Genomic DNA, 23,610 nt, shown 5'->3' on the forward strand with positions numbered 1-23,610 from the left:
GGGAGGCTGTAGCCAGGTGGGGTTGGTCTCTTTTGCCAGGCAACCATCAACAGAAGCAGGGGACACAGTCTCAAGTTGTGCTGGGAGAGGTCTAGGCTGGATGTTAGGAGGAAGTTGTTGTCAGAGAGAGTGATTGGCATTGGAATGGGCTGCCCAGGGAGGTGGTGGAGTCATTATTCCTGGAGGTATTGAAGCAAAGCCTGGCTGAGGCACTTAGTGCCATGGTCTGGTTGATTGTCTAGGGCTGGATGATTGGATGATCTTGGAGGTCTCTTCCAACCTGCTTGATTTTGTGATTCTATGATTTTTACTAACATTTTCTGTAATTCCAACATAGTTGTAGGGATTTTTCAGCCCACAATTTGCAGTCTGAAAGTGGAGAATTAGGAGAAGTGCCAAGATCAGCAGAGAGACAACTCCTGTGTTCTGCCCCAGTTTGTTAAACGCATCCTTTACTTTTTCCACTAGTCAAAACCAAAGTTGTTAAAACACCAAAAGTCTCTATCCTCTCCCTGGTGAGCTGTTTGCTGTAGAAATGAGGTTATTGCAACTGCTGTAATTGATTCCTGCAATACACATTTCTTAAAGATAACTCCCCATGGAGATTCTGTATACCCAAGGCAGGGTCTGTGACTTTGATTTTTGAAGGACAACCACGTGTTAAAAACAAGATGAAAAATGGATCCTGGTGATTCACTTCATCTAATTGGATATAAACACTAAAGAAGATCTCTTTGATCTAACTTCCAGAAGGCTTTGAATTTCTGTACAGTTTTTCATCTTCCTATTTCAAATGTTATCTGAAGTTTTGGATCACTTATGTCATCACAAACCAACTATCCAATATCCACTGCTAAATTGCAGCTATTTCTGGGTCGAAAGACGTACAGCTGTTTAAAAGCTGTGCCCCAGCAAATTCAGGAGAGAAAACAGGAGAGCTGCACTGTGTTTGAAGCTACAGATTTAAACTGCTGGCTGCAAAGGGCTTTAAATTGCCCATAAAGGCAGTCAAGGCAGAGGAAAGTTATTAATCTGCACTTCATGGAATGAGGAAACAAAGATCAAATCGGGAGAAAATGATGAATTGTGAATTGGCTTTTGTGCTGTGGCAGAGGTTTGCAGGCAATTTGGCTTGAAATTGTAGCCTTTTACTGTCTGGAAGTTTTGTGTAGTGATCTTCAATGCCTGACTCACTAGCAAAGATTTCTCCTCTCACATTTTCAGTGTCATTCCACTTAGTTGAGAGTGGGCTGTGAGCTGTTGTCTTGCTAGCTCACCTTGATAACAGTACTTAGAACAAGCACCAAAACTTGTCTGTACACGGTACAAAAAGAGTTCTTCAGCAGTTAACTTGCTGCTGAGATCTTTTACTTGCTGCTGGTTCATATTCCTGATGCATTTTTAGGAGCAAGGTTAATATTTTTTGTTTCCCCTCTTTCTTTTTAAGATCTCAACTCTAAGTCTACCTCTTCCTCCAAAAAAATTGATTGGAAATATGGAGCGTGAATTCATAGCTGAAAGACAGAAGGGACTCCAGGCTTATCTTGATGTAATTACTACCCATCACATATTGTCTAACTGTGAGCTGGTGAAAAAATTCTTGGATCCCAACAGCTATTCTGTGAACTACACTGGTAAGTGAGGAGTTGCATTACAGTTTCACTTTGGCATGTGTGTGTCTTCCACAAATGCTGGCAAGGATGTACACTGAAGTATGGAGGTAACAACCTTCCAACTGATCACGCTCTGCATGTGATTGTGTATGATAATATTTTTCCAGCTCTGTGCACAAATCATGTGGTGATTGGCAAATCTAAACATCTGAAATATTTTACAGAGGAGAGAGGAGAGGAGAGTCAAGATCTGTCTAAGCAGAAGGTGGCGGGAGGGTGAGGCTGGTGAGAGCAACAGCTAGTTTGGTACCGTTGGGGAAGGTTGGTGCTTGGAAATCATTTGTCTGCCAGAGTATGAGGTCGTTGGTCAGCTCCACATTCTGTTAAAGCAGACAGTCTTCTGAACATTGAATTTTGTGTTCTTCAGGGTTCTGAGCTTTTTCAGATCTACAGGAACAATTGTGGTCATCTCGTCTGACACTTTGGGTTGTGAGACTTCCTGCTACTGTTTGAGCTAGGCTGAATACTTTTTCAAGGCTTGAATAAGTCACACACCCTCTCCCTGCTACTACTGGAAAATCACAACATCCCTTGAAATGATATCCCAGTGACCAGTTCTCTTCATTAGTAAATGCTTGTTGGAATTTGTCTGACTTCAGCTTCAGTTATTGAACATGATTCAATATTTGTCTGGTAGACTGATAAAAACTTCCTCTTAGTGGTGAAACCCACTGCACAGATTTGCTTCTTGGACAAACTGACGTGCAAAGCATGTTTTCATTAAAGCACAGCCTACTGAAGCAGGAACTTACTGCTTCCTTTTCACTTGTCTTACTGCTTTCCCTTTATGTAACATTCTTATATCTTGAGCTTCAAAGTGCAAACAACATTTCCAGGATGTTTATGACAAGATGTGGAGGAGTCGTAAATTATTAGTAACCCTTCAAGGATGCAGCTTATCTTGCTAAACACAGTGCTGACCAGGCAGTTTAAATCCTCAAGGAAACACTGACTTGTGGGATAATTCTGAGTGCTTTCATCAAGACTCTTTTTTTCTGCAAGTTGATGAGAATTTAGTAGCAATAGAGGCTTTGCTTATGATCTCTGTAGACACCATCACTTTCTCATTTCTTAAATACTGGAGCTCTTAGCTGATGGGTAAAGCACTCTTCTCTTTTTCCTGGTGTACTGTTAGAGAAGATGCACTGCAGAAAGTCACTGCAACCTGGTGTGTTGTTAGAGAAGATGCAGTGCAGAATGCTTGCTGCATCCTGGTGTGTTGTTAGAGGAGGTAGAGTGCAGAAAGCTCACTGCATGCAGGTGTGTTGTTAGAGAAGATGCAGTGCAGAATGCTCACTGCATGCTGGCGTGTTGTTAGAGGAGGTAGAGTGCAGAAAGCTCACTGCATCCTGGTGTGTTGTTAGAGAAGATGCAGTGCAGAATGCTCACTGCATGCTGGTGTGTTGTTAGAGAAGGTAGAGTGCAGAAAGCTCACTGCATCCTGGTGTGTTGTTAGAGAAGATGCAGCGCAGAAAGCTCACTGCATGCTGGCGTGTTGTTAGAGGAGGTAGAGTGCAGAAAGCTCACTGCATCCTGGTGTGTTGTTAGAGAAGATGCAGTGCAGAATGCTCACTGCATGCTGGTGTGTTGTTAGAGAAGGTAGAGTGCAGAAAGCTCACTGCATCCTGGTGTGTTGTTAGAGAAGATGCAGCGCAGAAAGCTCACTGCATGCTGGCGTGTTGTTAGAGGAGGTAGAGTGCAGAAAGCTCACTGCATCCTGGTGTGTTGTTAGAGAAGATGCAGTGCAGAATGCTCACTGCATGCTGGTGTGTTGTTAGAGAAGGTAGAGTGCAGAAAGCTCACTGCATCCTGGTGTGTTGATAGAGAAGGTAGAGTGCAGAAAGCTCACTGCATCCTGGTGTGTTGTTAGAGAAGGTAGAGTGCAGAAAGCTCACTGCATGCTGGTGTGTTGTTAGAGAAGGTAGAGTGCAGAAAGCTCACTGCATGCTGGTGTGTTGTTAGAGAAGGTAGAGTGCAGAAAGCTCACTGCATGCTGGTGTGTTGTTAGAGAAGGAAGAGTGCAGAAAGCTCACTGCACCCTGGTGTGTTGTTAGAGAAGGTAGAGTGCAGAAAGCTCACTGCATCCTTACCTTTTCAAAGCATTTCTTATGCCAAAATAAGCTGCATTAGACAAAATTGCCTTGTTGGCACAATTTCCTTTTCCCCCCTGCTGTCACCACTTCTCACTGAGATTTCCCCTCAAACTGCCTCAGGAATAAACCAGTTGTGTTCCCAGCTGTGGGAGAATTCAGTAACCAGAAGGGTGTCCTCCCTCCACCCCCACAAAATGTGTGTAGGATTATGATAGCTAGCAAAATACCTCTGCCAGCTCAGAAAAGGGCAGAATAACTTAGTGAAACAGAGCCGAGTGGTTTACACAGCTTACATGGAGTAATAGCAATGTAGATACACATTAAAGAGATGTGAAAGCACTTTGCAGGTGTAGCAGAGGCATTTAATGATCTAATGTAGTGTACACCTTGTGTGTGAAATCTTAGCTGTGAGCACTGTAGTTAGACTTGGAAATGTAGGAGTGGCACAGCTAGAATGCAGTCTGGCAAGCTAAGTTTTGCAAAGGCAGTGCCTTCTCTTTTTTCTCTCTGGATTTGAGTTATCAAGTGAAAAATGTAAATGCCCTTTAACTGTGCTTTTTAAATCTGATTTCCTGTTTAAAGTGATTTTGCTGACTTTCAGTCATCATCTCAATGACAGGACAAGGGGGGTGGAAGTTGAGGCACAGGAAATACCATGTAAACATGAGGAGGAATTTCTTCACTGTGAAGGGTGACAGAACACTGGAACAGGCTGCCCAGGATGGTTGTGGAGTCTTCCTCTCTGGAGATACTCAGAACCCACCTGGATGCTTTCCAGTGTGATCTGGTATAGGTTGGACTGTGCTCTGCAGGGGTGTTGGACTGGATGAGCTTTCAAAGGCCCTTCCAGACCCTAATGTTCTGTGATTCTGTGAATTGCTGCAAGCTCCCTTCTAGCATTAAAACTTACCTAGCATGTGGATAAATACATTATATAGTCTCTTAAAAACATTTGGATCTTTTATTCTTCTTTTTTTTCCCCCATCTCCTTTTTCTTTCCAGAAATTGCCTTACAGCATGTTTCAATGTTCTTCCGATCAGAGCCAAAGTGGGAAGTGGTAGAACCATTAAAAGATATAGGTAAGAAGATGCATGCATGAAACATACACTTTGGCCATGACAACCCCAAGCACCTCTACAACCTCTACAGGCTGGGGACAGAGTGGCTGGAGAGCAGCCAGGCAGAAAGGGACGTGGGGGTGCTGGAAGATAGTAGTTGAACATGAGCCAGCAGTGTGCCCAGAGGGCCAGGAGAGCCAATGGCATCCTGGCCTGGATTAGGAGCAGTGTGGACATTAGGACAAGGGAGGTTCTTCTGCCCCTGTACTCAGCACTGGTCAGGCCACCCCTTGAGTGCAGTGTCCAGTTCTGGGCTCCTCCATTCAAGAGAGATGTTGAAGTACTGGAATGTGTCCAGAGGTGTTCAAAGCTGGTGAGGGGCCTGGAGCACAGCCCTGTGAGGAGAGGCTGAGGGAGCTGGGGGTGTGCAGCCTGGAGAAGAGGAGGCTCAGGGCAGACCTCATTGCTGTCTACAACTACCTGAAGGGAGTCTGTAGCCAGGTGGGGGTGGGCTCTTTTGCCAGGCAACCACCAAGAGATCAAGGGGACCTAGTCTCAAGAGGTTTAGGCTGGATGTTAGGAGGAAGTTCTTCACAGAGAGAGTGATTGGCATTAGAATGGGCTGCCCAGGGAGGTGGTGGAGTCACTGCCCCTGGAGGTGTTGAAGCAGAGCCTGGCTGAGGCACTTAGTGCCATGGTCTGGTTGACTGGCTAGGGCTGGGTGCTAGGTTGGACTGGATGATCTTGGAGGTCTCTTCCAACCTGACTGATTCTATGATTCTATGAAAGCTTATCTCCACTGTAGGAGCTTTCCTTAGATGCCAGTGCTGGCTTTGCTCACAGACCTTACCCTGCCTGTCAGCTGTGAGGTTAATGAAAGCTGCTGGTGACTTCTTTCTTTTTTGTGTGTGCAGGTTGGCGAATACGTAAGAAATATTTCTTAATGAAGATTAAGAATCAACCAAAGGAACGGCTCGTGTTAAGCTGGGTAGATACACTTCCTCTCATACTCAAGTCTTTCTTAATGAACCTGGCTCATTTCATTTATACTGACTGCCACGTGTGAGTGATAGAGATGTTCTTAAAGCTCAGGCTTTGAAAGGGCCTTGAGAGCCCTTTTAATGGATGTGTGGTGTGGGAGCTGCTTGTGCTTCTTTCCTCTGGTGGCAAATCCAGTTTGCAAGTTTCTGTGCCTGGTCATTTGTCTCATTCCTGTACCTCAGGTAACTGTCAACTCCAGTATGTATTTGCACACTGAAAGTGACAAGGTGATCTTTTTTTTAAGTGGTGGGGTTTCTTGCTCAGATCTTTAGTTGTACTGAAGAAACTAGTAAGGGAGAGAGGCTTCAATCCCTCCTTTAAGGTCGACGTATGTTGACACCAAAGAGTTGTTGTTATACACTTGCTTAGGTGCAATGTGCTGCCCTCTTAATGATATGAGCATAGCTACTTGTGAGAGCCTCCTGCAGAGCAGATATCACTAAAGCCTGCAGTAGAAGGGAAGGGTTTTTAGCTGGAGAGGAGGAGGGTGTGTAGGGGGCTTAAGCCTTATCAGTTCACAATGCACACGGTCCCCTAGTTTGGGGTTGGCAGAGTCCATTCAGTGGTAGTAATGCACGTAACACATGGGGGAGGAAGGAGGCAATAATACTTATTTATGGTCTGAGACTGTGAAACCAGGGCATTATTCATCCTCTTCAAGTTACATTCTGTATGTGTGATTTCCTTACTTACTCTTCTCTTCAGGTTACATTCTGTATGTGTAATTTCCTTACTTGCTCTTCAAAATACACCTTCAAGCAGCTGTCTTAATTTGTGAAAGCCTAACACAGATCCCCTCTTCTTTATGGAATGCAACATCTATTATAATGCCATTCTTATTTCTTTCCAGGCTGATCTTGGCCCTGATAAATACTTGTCTGACAAAGACTTACAGTATGCTGTGAAACTTCTTTCTTCCTGTTCTGTGAGTACTGCTTAAAGACTTAAATTGTAATTGTCAAGGGCTGGTCTTGCAAAGCACAAGTAGCCTAGTAGATGTAGTTTGTCATGTTAGAGTTACTTCAGTGTAAGGATTTGCAAAGCACAAGTAGCCTGGTAGATGTAGTTTGTCAGTTTAGAGTTACTTCAGTTTAAGGATGTGCAAACCTTTGAATGACATTTCCCACATGGTTCTCAGCACATGCAATAGTCCTGCAGGACTCTTTCAGGAGGTGCAGAGTTGTGGTTAGTTGTATTTTTTGTTTCTTGTGCAGTGCAGATCACAAGCTTCTGTTTCAGCTCCTCCCCACTTTTGGGTTGTTAGGGAGATGCTGCCAAGAGGTAATTGCTAACCCATGTGCTGGGGATGTTACCAAGCAGCAGTGGATAAGGTGTTTGGGATGAGTAGTGTTCTTTGAACTTATGACAGGAGTATCTTAGCAGAGCTACAATGGGGGCTGTACAACTTAAGATTCTCTGCAGTGCCACGTTATAAATCCAACAGGCATCTCTGTCTGAAAACTGGTGTTTGACTCCAAAAGGAGTCAAGGATGATAGTTGTGTGAGGGACTGGCTGAGAAGGATGGTATGTAAACTGGCTCACATCTGCATGGTCCTGGAACTCAGCAGATGCACAAAACAGAAGAGCTTTAAAATTAGGCTCCTCAGCCTCCAAAGCAGACTGAAACTGATGCTTTAAATAAGACATGCACAAGGGGGCTCTTCAATTAGTGTGTGCCTTGCATGTGTAGTTGATTCCCAACCCTGCTGTCTCATTTGGTTTCACAGGGCTGCAGGAAGTTGTTGTAATAACTTCTGAAGTCATTGAAAGTGTTATGACATCTATTAATGCCAAGTTTCCTTGTCTTCCATAGTTGTATAAAACCATGAGTTACTTTATTAGCTTAGTATGACTTAAACCTGCAGTAAAGCTGCTTTACAGCCTGGAAAAGAGAAGGCTTTGAGGAGACCTTATAGTGGCCTTCCAGTATCTGAAGTGAACCTACAGGAAGGCTGGGGAGGGACTATTGACAAGGTCTTGTAATGATAGGACAAGGGGTAGTGGTTTTAAACTGGCAGAGGGGAGATTTAAACTAGATGTTAGGAAAGGGTTCTTTGCAGTGAGAGTGGTGAGACACTGGCACAGGTTGCCCAGGGAGGTTGTGGAGCACAGAATCACCCAATGTGATCAAAGATCCCTGGAGGTGTTCAAGACCAGGTTGGATGAGGCCTTGAGTGACCTGTTCTAGTGGGAGGTGTCCCTGCCTATGTCAGGGGGTTGGAACTGGATGACCTTTGAGGTCCCTTCCAACTTAAACCATTCTATGTGTGAGTGCTAATGGAACTGAATTCTCCACTTGTCTACACTGCCACTCTTTTGTTTAACAAAAAAAAAAAAAAAGAGATTGGATTTTCTTTCCTTTTTTTTAATGTGTGTGAAAATCAAACAATGTCCTTGTGATACTTTCTTTGCATTTACTCCAAGTTAATGCTGAGTAACTTGAGCAAATGTCACTGAGGGACTCTAGCTTATTACTTCAAATACACATTTCAGGCAGATCTTTTCTTGTGAACCCAGCAGACATGAATTACAGAATCTGTCATCAAAACCTTACCTACAGCATTTCTTTTTCTTTTGGTAGCATCCTTACATTTACAAAATCACTTTTGCCACTGCCAATGAATCTTCAGCGCTGGTTATTAGACCTTTCAGTGAAAAAGGGACACTAAAGGACCTTATTTATAAGGTAATGTCTTCTCCCTCCCCCACTTCAAGTGGTAGAATGTTTGTTGGGATGACCACCTTCTGTAAAGCTGTAGCCAGGTGGGGTTGGGCTCTTCTGCCAGGCAACCAGTGGCAGAATGACGGGATGAAGTCTTAAGTTGTGCTGGGGGAGGTCTAGGCTGGGTGCTGGGAGGAAGTTGTTGGCAGAGAGAGTGATTGGCATTGGAATGGGCTGCCCAGGGAGGTGGTGGAGTTGCCGTCCCTGGAGGTGTTCAGGAGGGGGACTGAATGAGGCACTTAGTGCCATGGTCTAGTTGATTGGCTGGGGCTGGGTGCTAGGTTGAACTGGATGATCTTGGAGGTCTCTTCCAACCTGACTGATTCTATGTGTGTTTGTTTTGAAGGCAAAGCCAAAAGACCCATTCCTGAAGAAGTATTGCAATCCTAAAAAAATCCAAGGTCTTGAACTTCATCAAATAAAAACATATGGAAGGCAAATATTAGAGGTAATGTTTTTTTTCTTTCTTTACCAGCCTGTATGATTTTTAATTTGGAGGCCAACTGGTTTAACTCTAGAAAAAGTAGGTAAATGTTGGAGTGCAGAAGCTTTATTTCAGCAGCAGACTTCAAAGCTAAATGTAAACAGAGATTAGCTGTTGGAGTTGAGTTTAGATATGTATGTGTGAGACATCTCTGACTGAAAAGACTGTAGTTTTCCTGTCTCTTTGAGAGGTGTCAATAAGGCTGCTTTTAGGGACAGCAATGTACCCTTGTGGCCAAGAAGGTCAGTGGGATCCTGGGGTGCATTAAGAGGAGTAGGGCCAACAGATGGAGGGAGGTTCTCCTCCCCCTCTGCTCTGCCCTGCTGAGACCTCACTTGGAATACTGTCTTCAGTTTTGGGCTCTGCAGTTCAGGAGGGACAGGAATCTACTAGAGGGAGTCCAAGGGAGTGCTATGAAGATGATGAAGGGGGTGAAGCACTGCCCTATGAGGCGAGTCTGAGGGACCTGGGGCTTTTTTTTGATCTGGTGAAGAGAAGACCAAGAAGGGATCTAATCAATGGTTATAAATATCTGTGGGGTGGAGGTCAAAAGGGAGGGGACAAACTCTTCTCAGTTGCACCCTGTGATAGGACAAGGAGCAATGGGTGTAAACTACAGCACAGGAAGTTCCGCCTCAACACGAGGAAGAACTTCTTTACTGTAAGGGTCCCAGAGCACTGGCACAGGCTGCCCAGGGAGGTTGTGGAGTCTCCTTCTCTGAAGACTTCCCATCCCTGTCCGGATGCATTCCTGTGCAACCTGCGCTAGATTGTATGGTCCTGCTCTGGCAGGGGGGTTGGACTCAACGATCTCTGGAGGTTCATTCCAACCTCTAACACCTGTCATCCTGTGAGAGTTAGCATCAAATGATTGTTTTGTGGGAGATGTTACCAGTGAAATAGAAGTGAATAGCCTGCCAAAGAGGATGTTAGGTAGAAGATCAGTTTGAGCAAGCATTCCAAAGAGGGGCCTCATTTGTCGCATACCTGCTTTAGTACTGGAGCATTTCAGATCTCCAGAAGGTCACAGCATCTTGTGACACTGCTTCTGTATTGCTTTTTTTTTTTTCCCCAGGTATTAAAATTCTTACATGAGAAAGGATTTCCTTATGGCCATCTTCACTCTGCCAATGTGATGCTGGATGGGGACACCTGCAAGTTAATGGATTTAGAAAATTCCTTGTTGGGACTTCCATCGTTTTATCGCTCCTACTTTTCACAGTTCCGGAAGATTAACGTAAGGTTAACTGACTCATGCAGCCCTTTATCCTCAGCTTCTGTTTGTGGAGAGCTGACTAGAGTGAAAAAAACCCTCTCTCAATCCCCTTCCTTTAATCTGAGCTTTCCTCCATCAAATCCTCTTCCTACTTCTTCTAAATCATTGTCTGCGTGGAAGTTTTGTTGCAGCGCACCAGCGTTGAGGCTGGGGCTAAAGCTACGCAGGCAGAAGGGAAGTGCAGGCTGCCCAGGGAGGTGGTGGAGTTGCCATTGACATAGGGAAAATGAGACCTCACAACACACAGAGTGTTATCAGGAAAGATATGTTTTAATCAGTGCTGGGTGACAAGGGGAGGGCCTCCTCAAAGGCCTCGCACAACTTCACCTGCTTCAGGTAGACTATTTATGTTACAAAATCGTGCCTGTTCAGTACTGGGGTAGGGTTATTACAGTTAGTTCTTGGAATAGGAGGAGATACTACAATTAATTCCTGGAACTCCTTTCCATAATGTCCCATCTCTTCATGCATGCTCACTGCCACCTGGTGGTCATCTTTTGGGGTCTTTGAGAGGAAGGCTGACGTCTTCCTCACTCTGACCTCTTTACCTTTCGTCCACCTGGCATCAGCTGTGGGTCACATTCTTGGCTGGAGTCTCCAGTGTGCTCATCTTTGAATACAGTTTCAAGACCCTCTCAAGCTCAACCCCCTCCCTTTGTTTTTATCTGATTGATGATGCTTAATATCAGTGCTCACACAGTTAATGATTTAACTAGGTTTCTACACTCTATGTTCTCTAGCCCTTTTCCCATGTCACCATCCTGGAGGTGTTTGAAAAAAAGAGTGGATGTGGCACTTGAGGCTATGACCTAGTGATGAAGAATGCTGGTATGATCCTGGTGGTCCTTTCCAACCATAGCGATTCACAGTGCTTAGATGTTGTGCTGAGGGATTTGGTTTAGTCAAGGACTTGTCAGTGTGAAACTAATGATTGGACTTGATGAGCTTGGAGGTCTTCTCCAATCAAAGAAATTCTGTCGTTCTGTGTTTTGTGACAGCAGTGCTGGCACAGACAGAGGTAGACTGCAGTTATTTTAAGATCTCTTTCCACCCTGGTGGTGTGTTTCATAAGAATGTGCACATTGCCTACCACACTCTCTCACTTTTATGTCTGTACAATGAGCACAGCTCAATCCTGGCTCTTAGCTGGTGGCAGTGATTGATCAGCCGTGTCTTGGGTGGATATTGTGAAAACAGATTAGATGCTTGCAGAATTCTACCTATTAAAAGCTGTATTTTATTTATTTGAAGGGTGCTTCTTACCTGCAGGCTTGCAGAGCAAAACATCTTCCTATGAAAATATAAACCCACTTTTTCCTGTTGTGGCAACACAGCCTTTTAACCAACATCTTGCCCTGCCTTTGAGTGCTTGTTGTAATGAATTCCACACAGAATCACGAGACAGCTGCTCGCTGACCTTGCTAAACAAGTTCTACTGTGTTGTCAAAGAGACAAGCAAAAGTTCATGGTTAGTCCAAATCTGTTAGTGCCATCAAAGCTCTCAACCTCTCCCAGTAAGAGGAGCCATTTCTATTTAAACAGGATTGAAAAATCTCAGATTTGTGCTACCTGGGACCATAGCATATATGTACAACTTGTACAAAGCTAAGGAGGAGTGAAAAAGACTCTGCTAGGTTTGTTTGGATGGCATTTTTGCTGTCTTTTTATCTTCCTCCCTGTGAAATGACTGCTGGTTGTATTATACATCCCATTCTCTGCACTAGGAAAATATGCTTGGTTGAGATTCACATCAGTGTATTCTCAGCTGCTGTGCATGAAAAGAGTTTACTGCTTTATAACTTTTTACAGACTGAGGCGATTCTGCTGGCCCATTGGTTTCATCATGTACAGAAAGACAGCAGTAACTTTGTGAGCTTGAGGAGTGAAGATTTCATTTGAGCCAACGTTATGCAGGGAAATGGTTGCGGTTAGGAACTGTCTTAATGGTTCCTCTTTTCTGTCTTCAAATGCAAGACTACTCTTTTTTTTCTTCAATGGGTTACTGCATGTTACAGGACAAGGGGCAATGGGTGGAAGCTGAGGCACAGGAAGATTTATTTCAACATGAGGAGGAATTTTTTTCCCTATAAGGGTGACAGAACACTGAAACAGGCTGCCCAGGGATGTTGTGGAGTCTCCCTCCCTGGAGATATTCAAGACCCACCTGGGTGCATTCCTGTGTGATCTGCTCTGAGTGATCCTGCTCTAGCAGGGGAGTTGGACTGGATGAGCTTTGGAGGTCACTTCCAGCCCCTGACATTGTGTGATTCTGTGTTTTCAAACCAGTTGTGAAAATCAGATTCATTCTAGCAAGCTATGTTTTGTGTTTTTTTCCTCTCTTTCTGTTCCACTACAGACTTTAGAAGGTGTTGATGTGCATTGCTTTGGACACTTACTGTATGAAATGACATATGGAAGACCCCCAGATACGATTCCAGTAGACAACTTCCCCCCTGCTCCATCAGTGTTTGTTGGTTAGTATGCAACAGGGAAAATGTCAGTCTTGGCTTCCTGGGTACTTGCCTAAGCTGAAGTGCTGCATAGATTGAAGGGACTTGGGTATTGCTTGGCTTTTAATCTTTGTTAACTGGGCAGTTAATAAATGCATGGATAGTCATGTTAAGAATTGTTTTTTCTTGGGGTAAAATACAGAAGGTTTTGGCACGGCACCTGGGGAGGTGGCTGTGGTGGTTGGGCTCAATGATCTTAGAGGTTTCTTCCAACCAAAGCAATTCTTTGATTCTCTAATAGCAGGCTAAGGTCTTGGCAGCCTGTAACTGGAAAGAATACCAGCAACAGAACAAGGGGACGCAGTCTCAAATTGTGCCAGGAGAGGTTTGGACTAGATGTTAGGAGGAAGTTTTTGTCAGAGAGAGTGATTGGCATTGGAATGGGCTGCCCAGGGAGGTGGTGGAGGCACCATCCCTGAAGGTGTTCATGAAAAGCCTGGATGAGGCACTTAGTGCCATGGTCTGGTTGACTGGCTAGGGCTGGGTGCTAGGTTGGACTGGATGCTCTTGGAGGTCTCTTCCAACCTGGCTGATTCTGTGCTTGACTTTCTATTTATAAAACCAGCAAATACGTTCTTCATGAAATATATGTAGCATATAAATGCAAGTTTGCTTTGAAGTTATTTCTCTAACTAAGGGATAAAGCAGAGTGTAGTCAGTAATTAGATGCCTGAATTCCCTCACCTCATGTCTAACATTCTTGAGAAGTTTGTGTGTGCAGTAGTAACATCATCATAAACCCCCATGCCAGGCAGCTTCGGCACTGCTTAGCTGCTGCGATACTTAGGGGAACATCACGCAGCAGTGCCAGACGTTGGTTCTAAATCATTTGCTATCCTGCTGTGCAGAAATGTGTTTGTTCTTCTTCTTCCCTTGGTAGTGTCTGTGTTGGAATCCATTCTGACCTGTGAAGCTGTGAAGAATGGCATGCCAACTGTCTCACGGCTCTTACAGATGCCGTAAGTCCTGTTTTGCTTGTTTTATGGCAGTGTTTTGAATTGTATTAGGAGGAAGAACCTTTTTGCTCTTGTTCCTTTGCAGAAAGCTTTGCTCCTTGTTCTGAGGCATGTGTAATGTGGCTTGGATGAGTGCAGCTCTGCTGCATAAAGCACTGCTGGATGAAAGGGCCCAAAGGGTGGTGGTCAATGAAGTTAAATCCAGCTGGTGCCTGGGCACAGGTGGTGTCTCCCAGGGCTCATTGTTAGGAACACTTCTGTTTAACATCTTTATTGGTGACCTTGATGGAGACATAGAATGTGTCAGCAGTAAGTTTGCAGGTGACACCAAGTTAGGTGGCATTGTTGATCATCATTAGGATAGGGAAGCTCTACAGAGGGATTTGGATAGGTTGGATCCATTGGCCAAAGTCGATGGCATGAGCTTCCATAAGGCCAAGTACCAGGTCCTACACCTGGGTCACAACAACCTCAATCAATGCTACAGGCTTGAGGCAGTGTGGCTGGAAAGCTGTGTAGTAGAAAGGGACCTGGGGATTGTAATAGATGAGCAACTAAATAGAGGCAGTGTGCCCAGGTGGCAAAGAAAGCCAATGGCATCCTGGCTGGGATTAGAAATGCTGTGTCCAGCAGGGACAGGGTGAGGATTGTCCCTTTGTACTCTGCTCTGGTGAGGCCACACCTCGAGTACTGTGTTCAGTTCTGGGCACCTCATTACACGAGGGATGTGGAGGTGCTGGAGCCAGTGCAGAGGGCATTGAAGCTGTGAAAGGCCTGGAAAAAAATCTTAGGAGGAGCAACTAAAGGATCTGGGGATGGTTAGTTTGAAAAAGAGGAGGCTGAGGGAAGACCTCCTGACTGTCTACATCTACCTGAAAGGATATTGTGGAGAGGCTGCTGCTGGTCTCTTCTCACAGGTAAACAGTGACAGAACAAGAGGGAGTGATTTTGAGCTGTGACTGGGGAGGTTTAGATTGGATATTAGGAAACGTTTTTTTTCCCAGCAAGAGTGGTCAGGCATTGGAATGAGCTGTCCTGGGGAGGTGGTGGAGTCACCAGCCATGGTTGTGTTTAGAAGTTGCTTGGATGTGGTGCATGGAGATATGGTTTAGAGTGCACCTTGTAGAGTAGGGATATGGGTTGGACTTGGTGATCCTGAGGGTCTTTTCCAACTGGGATGTTTCTGTAATTCGAAAGCAGCTTTAAAATGGGTAAGCTTTATGGAACCCATCCCTGTGAATGTGACAGATGCTCATTTAAAGTTCCTTTGTCTCGTGGTGTGTCAGAGCTGTTATAAATGCATTTTATTTAGTGTGATGCTGTGCTTTAGATTGATCCAGCTATTAAAAGCTGTGCAAGCATGTACAGGTTGTTTTAAAACCTTTAGAGTAAGGAGTCTTTTTGTATGTACCCTTCAGACCTATTTCAATAGCTTTTGCTAACAAAGTAGATCTCTTGCTTTGCTAGACTTTGCTTAGACTTTATACCTAGACTTGGTCTAGGTGTGAAATGTTTAGGAGTTCTGAGTGGTTACTTGTAGGGTTGGCTTAAGGTTTCTCTTAAGCATAAACAAACCAAATTTCCTTACAGGCTGTCATGGGATGAAGCCTTAGAGGGAAGAAAGGCCCAGGCTAGCTGGTCAGTATTCAAAGATCTCCTCCTCTGTGTCCAGGAACAATGCATACCAACAAAGAAGAAAGCAGGGAAGAATGTTAGGAGGCCTGCCTGGCTGAGCAAGGAGCTCCTGGACATGCTGCCACACAAAAGGAAACTCTACAAGGAGTGGAAGAAAGGATAGCTAGAATAGGGGGTATATAAGGGAGCTGCCCGAGCAGCTAGAGGTCTGTTTAGGAAAGCCAAGGCACAGTTTGAGTTGAATCTAGCCAGGGAGGTCAAAGGGAACACCAAGAATTTCTACAGGTGTATTAATGGCAAAAAGAAGCCTAGGGAAGGTGTGGGACCCCTCAGAGAGGAAACAGTGACATGGAAAAGGCTGAGGTTCTCAACAACTTCTTTACCTCAGTCTTCACTGCAAAAGCCTCCAGCCACACTCCTGGAGTCATGGAAGATAATGGCAGGGGCTGGAAGGAAGAGCTGCCCATCATAAGTGAAGATCAGGTTTGTGATCACCTGAAGAACCTGAAAGTGTTTAAGTCCATGGGCCCTGATGGGATACACCCACAGGTGCTGAGGGAACTGGCAGATGAGGTTTCTGAACCCCTCTCTATTCTATTCCAAAGTCTGGTGCAGTCCCCACTGACTGGAAAAAGGGAAACAGAACTCCCATTTTCAAAAAGGGTGGGAAGGAGGAGCCAGGGAACTCCAGGCCAGTCAGTCTCACCTCTGTGCCCAGTGAGATCATGGAGCAGATCCTCCTGGAGACACTGCTGAGACAGGAGAACAGTGAAGAGGTGATTTGGTACAACCAGCATGGCCACACCAAGGGCAAATCCTGCCTGACAAACCTGGTGGCCTTCTATGAACAGGTCACAACACTCATGGATGAGGGACCAGCAACTGATGGCATTGACCTGGACCTGAGCAAGGCCTTTGACACTGTCCCACACCATATCCCAATCTTCAGGCTGGTGACACATGGGTATGATGAGTGGAGATGGATACAGAACTGGCTTGATGGCCACACCCAGAGTGTGGCTGTCAATGGGTTCATATCCAAGTGGAGTCCCTCAGGGATCAGTCCTGGGACCAGTCTTGTTCAGCATCTTTGTGAGTGACATCAACAGTGGCACTGAGTGCAGCCTCAGCAAGTTTTCTGACCATACCAAGCTGTGTGGTGCAGCAGCCAGGATGGAGGGCAGGGATCCATCCAGAGGGACCTGGACAGGCTGCAGAGGTGGGCACAGGCCAACCTTATGAGGTTCAACAAGACCAAGTGCAAGGTCCTGCATCTGGGTCGAGGCAATCCCAAGCACAAATGCAGGCTGGGCAGTGCCTGGCTGGAGAGCAGCCCTGAGGGGAGGGACCTGGGGCTGCTGCTGGATGAGAAGCTCAACAGGAGCCAGCAGTGTGCACTTGCAGCCCAGAAAGCCAAGCAGAGCCTGAGCTGCATCAGGAGAAGTGTGGCCAGCAGGTGGAGGGAGGTGATTCTCCCCCTCTACTCTGCTCTGCTGAGACCCCACCTGGAGTACTGCATCCAGTTCTGGAGCCCCCATTACAAGAGGGATGTGGAGATGCTGGAGTGTGTCCAGAGCAGGGCCATGAGGATGCTCAGAGGGCTGCAGCAGCCCTGCTGTGAGTACAGACTGAAAGAGTTGGGGCTGTGCAGTCTGGAGCAGAGGAGGCTCCCAGGTGACCTTCTTGTGGCCTTTCAGTATCTGAAGGGGGCTTACAAAAAAGCTGGGGAGGGACTTTTTAGGCTGTCATGGAGTGACAGGACTGGGGGGAATGGAGCAAAGCTGGAGGTGAGGAGATTCAGACAGGACATGAGGAGGAAGTTGTTGAGCATGACAGTGGTGAGAGCCTGGAATGGGTTGCTCAGGGAGGTGGTTGAGGCCCCAATCCCTGGAGGAGTTTAAGGCCAGGCTTGATGGGGCTCTGGCCAGGCTGCTCTAGGGTAGGGTGTCCCTGGCCCATGGCAGGGGGGTTGGAACTGTCTGATCCTTGTGGTCCCTTCCAACCCTGACTGATTCTGTGATTCGCAGTGAAGTGGTGAGGGCAGGTACAGGGCAAGATGCTGAAAGGGAGCAATGTCAGTGCATGACTGAGTTGGAGATCACACCTGTCTGCATTGCCACCTGCCTGCGATTAGGAGACAGCACAGCCAGGGAAGTTCTGCTGTCAGTGTGCTGTGGCATGTCACCAGCAAGCTGAGCATGGAAACAGTTCCTGGTAGAGTCCTTTAGTTTGTACCAGGTGCCAGAGTCACATCCTTGCTTGCCCCTACCTGTATCTGGGTCTGATCTCACAGTGTACATGTTGCACTACATTCACAGCAAGGTTTGTATTTCCTAGTTGGGATGTGTCACTGCAGGCTTGTCTCAGCCTTCAGGTCCTTTTACTCCTCACTTCCTCTGCTCTTCAAGGAGGTGGGAGGTAGAGAGAGAAATGAGGGCAGGGGAGCAATACTATAAGAAAACTCTGTGAGTAGAGAGTCTTAAAAACAGGTTGAACAGTCTGTGTCCAGCTGGATCTGTTATGTAGGCTTTTATACTCCATTCCATTCACACAAATACACTTCACCTAAGTGTTCTACAGAGATGGGCAATGCAATTAAAGCACTTATTAAGAGTTAAATATTTATTATGCTTTATTATAACTATCTAAACTATGGGTTTGCTTAGCTTTGTGTGGATGTCAGAAAAATCTCCTTGTAGGTAAGGGTGAAAAGCCTGGATGAGGAACTTAGTGCCATGGTCTGGTTGAGTGGCTAGGGCTGGGTGCTAGGTTGGACTGAATGATCTTGGAGGTCTCTTCCAACCTGCTTGATTCTATGATTCTATAGTTTGCTTTATTTCTGAACTCCTCTTCTTGTAAACTCGATTCTAGACTTCAGTTTGTTTTCTCTGCTGCAGGCCTGTGGTAGCTTTCCATAGCCAACAGCAACAAAGGATCACTGAAATATTTCTCTCTGAGCCAGGCTTGCCATCTCATTCTGGGACAGTTTTCTAGTATGTTCTTCTGAGCAAAGTGTCTGGAAATGGACTAACTAGTTTTATTTTCAGACTACCATTGCCCTCTAGCGTCTTTGTTTTGGATGGAACAGAACCAAACATTTATGCTGTTGCTGCTGATACCATAGAGAGAAGAACAAAAGTACTAAAGTATTTGCTTCAGTTGCCAGAGCACAGCCAAGACTGCAGGTGTTTGCAGGTGCTGGTATTTCACAGTGTTGTTAATGCTAAAAATGTGGTGCTAAGAGAGAGTTCTTTGAAAAGCTACAATTTAACTTAAGGTGAGATTTAGAATTGAGTCCCTTTTGTGGGCAGCAGGGCAAGGGAAGTGATCCTCCCTCTCTGCTCCATGCTGGTGAGATCCCACCTGGAGTACTGCATCCAGTTCTGGAGCCTCTGGTGCAAGAAGGATGTGGATGTGCTGGAAGGTGTCCAGAGAAGGACTACAAGGATGAGCAGAGGGCTGGAGCTGCTCTGCTGTGAGCACAGACTGAAAGAGTTGAGGCTGTGCAGGCTGGAGAAGAGGAGGCTCCAAGATGACCTTCTTGTGGCCTTCCAAGATCTGAAGGGGCCTACAGGAAAGCTGGGGAGGGACTTTTTAGGCTGTCAGGGAGTGACAGGACTGGGGGGAATGGAGCAGAGTTAGAAATGGGTAGATTCAGACTAGGTGTTAGGAAAAAGTTCCTCACCATGAAGGTGGTGAGACCCTGGAACAGGTTGCCCAGAGGGGTGGTGGAAGCCTCATCCCTGGAGGTGTTTAAGGTCAGGTTGGATGAGGCTCTGGACAGCCTGATGTAGTGTAAGGTGTCCCTGCCCATGGCAGGGGGGTTGAAACTGGCTGATCCTTGTGATCCCTTCCAACTCTGATAGATTCTATATACTTTCAAGGAAAAGTTGTTCTGTTTTGAGGGAACCCTTTCCTGTCTTTGAGAATTGTCCTGCTTTCAAAATCCTTCACACAGTGGTGCTTACTCTTCCATCAGTAGTGGCTACATTCTGAGGGTTGGATGCTGCTAATTCTACTTCAGTGCTTGGAAAATTAAGAGCAGTATATAGAAACCTGTGGAAAAACCCCAACCAGTGGCCTAGGGATGAAGACAGAGAAGGCAAAGAAGAAAGAGGGAGTTAGGCCAAGAGTACCAATACTGTTCTCACTGTGGTTTCTGTCTCTTGGGAGTGATATTCTGGTTTTTAATACTGATTTTTTTCATCCACTCACAGATTATTTAGCGATGTTCTGCTAACGAACTCTGAGAAACCACAGTTTAAGGTAAAGTTGGACACTGATTTGTTGATGCTTGTGGAAGTGCCAGGCTGTGGGCAGCTATGCATTAACTGACAGAGCAGAGGAGAGCTACCTTAATATGGTTTTGTGATGATTGTCATCTGTATTTGTATTTCTTTGCTGCATTGTACCCCAAGAATATTGTATCACTCCTTAGAAGCAGGGCATGGAGTGACCCATGAGAGTTCAAGTGCAATTCCTGTCCTGGAGCTCATTTATGTGGCCATTAATGGAGTTCTCTATGAACAGAGACTTGCAGTTCTCCCTAAGGTGAAATGAAGCCCTCTGTGTTCTAATTTTTACCCTTGTCCTGTGTGATGGTTTGGGGGTTACCCCGCCCCCCCACACTTTGTATTTGCCCCAGCTAACTCAGACGGCCTCTGGGAATATAGATGAAGTGATTTATTTACAGCTAGCAGAATTTACAAGCAGCTATTTACAATATATACAGTTATATACAATTATATACAGAAATATACAAAGGATAAACAATACAAAAGCACAACTCCCCTCCCAGAAACCTGAGTCCCCAGGAGGGGCTCTTAAACCACCCCAACACCTCCCCCCGGTCCCTCTCAACCTTACCCCAGTTCTCAGGAAGAAGAGAGGTGCAGCCAAGAGGTTAGAGAGCAAGGTTAGTAGGAGCAGGGTTAATGAGATGTGACCAGGTCTAAGGCAAAAGCAAGAGTGAGAAACAAAATGGAGAAAAAGTCTTTCTTCTTCCCAGAGCTCTCAGCGAGACTGTGAGAGAAGTTGACATCAATTGTTTTCATTTCACTGCCCGTTATCTAGTTCTTTTACCAAAACATTCTAGCTTGCTTCAAACTAGCACATCCTGTCACTGGGCACCACTGAGAAGAGCTCAGACAGCTCCTGTGGGTGCCTTTTGAAGCTCTTTTGCTGCTACATTTCACTAAGTAAAACCCCCCAGAAGAGGCAGCAGATTGCTAAGACTTGTGGAGCCTGATTCTGCTAAGTGAGACCATCAGCACGTTGTTCCCAGCTCCAGTGCTGCAGAGATGCCACTTTTGGGGATCTACATCTGCTCCTGCTGGGGAGCTGCCCCAGAGCACTTCTTACAGAGGGCATGTGCTGCGTGTCTTGTGTTGTCAGTCTCATGGCAGTCTGGAGACATGACAGGAGTATCAGAGTAGTTAGCTATCCCTTCCATTATTTGATGCTTCTTTGTTCCTCCTCTGAGGATCTAAGTTTAGTTGAATTTTTCCACTTCCAAACCTGTAGCTAGGTTTGGGGTAGAAAGACATACACCTGCAGTCACCTTTTTTCATTCACTAAGGGCATAGTGTCAGAGCAAGGGGGTTTAAGCGAGCAAGGTGATCAGAGGAATGGTGAATTTTGAGTGGTGAAGTTGTGTCTTCCTTTATCATGTTTCATGCTATGATTTTTTCCCCCCATTCTGTATTAGATTCCTACTAAGCTAAAAGAAGCACTGAAAACCTCCAAGGAGTGCATAGAGAAGCGATTAGCAGAAGAACAGAAATTGGTAATGTCTGCATTTCTTCACTATGCTTTATATTCTGTTTCTTCTCACCGCTTTTACATGGGGAAAGTGAAGTTACACTCACAAGTGATTTTGAGTAAGAAAGGCTTTCCTCAACAGATTTACATTCTCAATTCATACAAGGAGTTTGTGCAACAGCTGTTGCCTATGTGGCATTTCATTGTTTTAAGTGATGCACCTTCAGAGGCAGTGGCTTCTAAGTTAACTGCAGTGTGATGCTCCATCCTCTGCCAGCAACAGGAAAGATAAAAAGGAAGAAAAGAGAAAAAGAAAACTAAACATACAAAATGATTTGGTCTATTTTCTTTTACCCCAAACATATCTCTTGTTTGAGAACATGTAAGATTTTACCATGGGCTTGTTCTGTTTTTCCCTTCATTTCAAAGATTCACCAACACAGAAGACTGACAAGAGCTCAGTCTCATCATGGCTCTGAAGAAGAGAAAAAGAAAAGGAAGATCTTAGCACGAAAAGTAAGCAATCTTTAAGCAGGCTTCTCACAGAGAAAAATATGTGTGTCCTTTGTGTAGCATGCACAGCCATAGGTACACTGCTCTATTCTGCCCTGTGATTTTTCTTAACCAGCAACAGAAGAAGGGGACACAGCCTCAAGTTGTGCCAGGGGAGGTCTAGGCTGGATGTTAGGAGGAAGTTGTTGGCAGAGAGAGTGATTGGCATTGGAATGGGCTGCCCAGGGAAGTGGTGGAGTTGCCATCTCTGGAGGTGTCCATCAAAGCCTGGCTGAGGCACTTAGTGCCATGGTCTAGTTGATTGGCTAGGGCTGAGTGATAGGTTGGCCTGGAGCATCTTGAAGTCTCTTCCAACCTGGTTGATTCTATGATTCTTGATTTGATAGCTAAGCTACAGACTTCTTAGGAAGTCTCTTCCAACCTGGTTGATTCTATGATTCTTGATTTGATAGCTAAGCTACAGACTTCCTAAGAACTTAAAGCTACAATAGTAGCTGACTTGTATGTTGCTTTAGCCTGTGAGAGGCCGTTGTATTGTTATGGTTTGGGAATTACCTGCCCCCCCCCAGCTTTATGAAACCACCCAGACTAGACTCAGCTGAGACTGGAAGTTAAGGAATGAAGCATTGCATTCACAGCTTAGCACAATATACAAGCAGATATTTACAATAGTTACAGCTATAGGCAGAAATATACAAGTTAAAGGTAATACAGAAACACAGCAGCCTTCCCAGAAACCTGAGTCTCCAGGAGGGGCTCCCATCCACCCTTACTTCTTTTTTCCACCCCTCTACCTTATCCCAGAGTTTGCCTTACATGCAAGGTGAGTTTGGAGGGTTGGCAAGGGAGGGTTAGAAGCAGAAGGATTAGTTCCACAGAAGCAGCCCAGGGAACCCACTGTGACAGAGACACACACACACTGACACTGTCTCCTGCTCTGTCTTATCTATGTTTGTGTTCTTGCTTTTATCCATCTCAGCAAGCTTATGAATGCAGCAGACATCAGCATTGTTTCCTGTCCACAGCCTATCATCTAATTTCTCTCACTAAAATATTCCAGTTAGCCTCCAACTAGCACATGTGTGGAAACAGTCTTGAGTTGTTACTTCATACACAGCTGAGAACCTGTGCTGCATCCTGCTGCATGGGGAGGGGACTGCAGCATTTTAAAGTTGGCTCCTGCAGTTCACAGCCTGCATTCCTCTTCCTTTTTGGTGGGTTGGTTTTCTACATTTCCCTCGTGGTCAGTGGACACTGAGGTTGCTTGCCTAGAGATGTTTGGGCATAGAACAACCTTGCTGCTGTTGTTATCATGGCAGCACATGTTGGGTGTGTGGGGAGAGAGGTTGGGCATTGATTGTTTCATGCATGATGATGGGTGGCTGTTACAAAGCTGTGTGTCAGGTCAGTCCTTACCACGGGCAGCAATTATTCATTCCCATCTTCTGTCTCTTTTGGTCTCTTGTAAAGAAGTCGAAACGCTCTGCCTATGAAAGTGGGGAAGAACACTCAGCAAAATACAGCAACTCAAATAACTCAGGTAACTACAGAGAGAAGAGCTTCTTGTGTCAATGCTTTTGTTGCTGTTTTTCTGCCTTACAAGATCCAGGGTCACCTTCAGTTTACAGATTTATACTGTACTACCAAAGCCTGATACCACTGGTGTGAGTATTTAATGTAATAGCTATATCAAGACCTTAAAAGTATCACAGTATCATCAGGGTTGGAAGAGACCTCACAGATCATCAAGTCCAACCCTTTACCACAGAGCTCAAGGCCAGACCATGGTACAAAGTGCCACGTCCAGTCCTGCCTTGAACAGCTCCAGGGACGGTGACTCCACCACCTCCCCGGGCAGCCCATTCCAGTGTCCAATGACTCTCTCAG

The 23,610-nt window shown here is 45.5% G+C and overlaps 1 protein-coding gene across 9 annotated transcripts in view; it reads left to right on the top strand.

Annotated features, from left to right (window-relative positions):
* PXK (PX domain containing serine/threonine kinase like) overlaps window positions 1-23,610 on the top strand; it is a 55,541-nt gene that overhangs the window by 19,944 nt on the left and 11,987 nt on the right. For all 9 annotated transcript variants that reach the window (XM_064156939.1, XM_064156940.1, XM_064156941.1 and 6 more), the window contains exons 4-16: window positions 1,448-1,634; window positions 4,769-4,846; window positions 5,740-5,813; window positions 6,717-6,791; window positions 8,449-8,553; window positions 8,936-9,037; window positions 10,149-10,310; window positions 12,706-12,823; window positions 13,740-13,818; window positions 19,668-19,716; window positions 21,158-21,235; window positions 21,640-21,726; window positions 23,194-23,263. In XM_064156939.1, the coding sequence (XP_064013009.1) occupies window positions 1,448-1,634; window positions 4,769-4,846; window positions 5,740-5,813; window positions 6,717-6,791; window positions 8,449-8,553; window positions 8,936-9,037; window positions 10,149-10,310; window positions 12,706-12,823; window positions 13,740-13,818; window positions 19,668-19,716; window positions 21,158-21,235; window positions 21,640-21,726; window positions 23,194-23,263 (1,264 nt within the window). The remainder of the gene's footprint in view (window positions 1-1,447; window positions 1,635-4,768; window positions 4,847-5,739; window positions 5,814-6,716; window positions 6,792-8,448; window positions 8,554-8,935; window positions 9,038-10,148; window positions 10,311-12,705; window positions 12,824-13,739; window positions 13,819-19,667; window positions 19,717-21,157; window positions 21,236-21,639; window positions 21,727-23,193; window positions 23,264-23,610) is intronic.

Source organism: Pogoniulus pusillus, chromosome 16 (genome assembly GCF_015220805.1).
Source record: "Pogoniulus pusillus isolate bPogPus1 chromosome 16, bPogPus1.pri, whole genome shotgun sequence".
NCBI lineage: Eukaryota > Metazoa > Chordata > Aves > Piciformes > Lybiidae > Pogoniulus > Pogoniulus pusillus.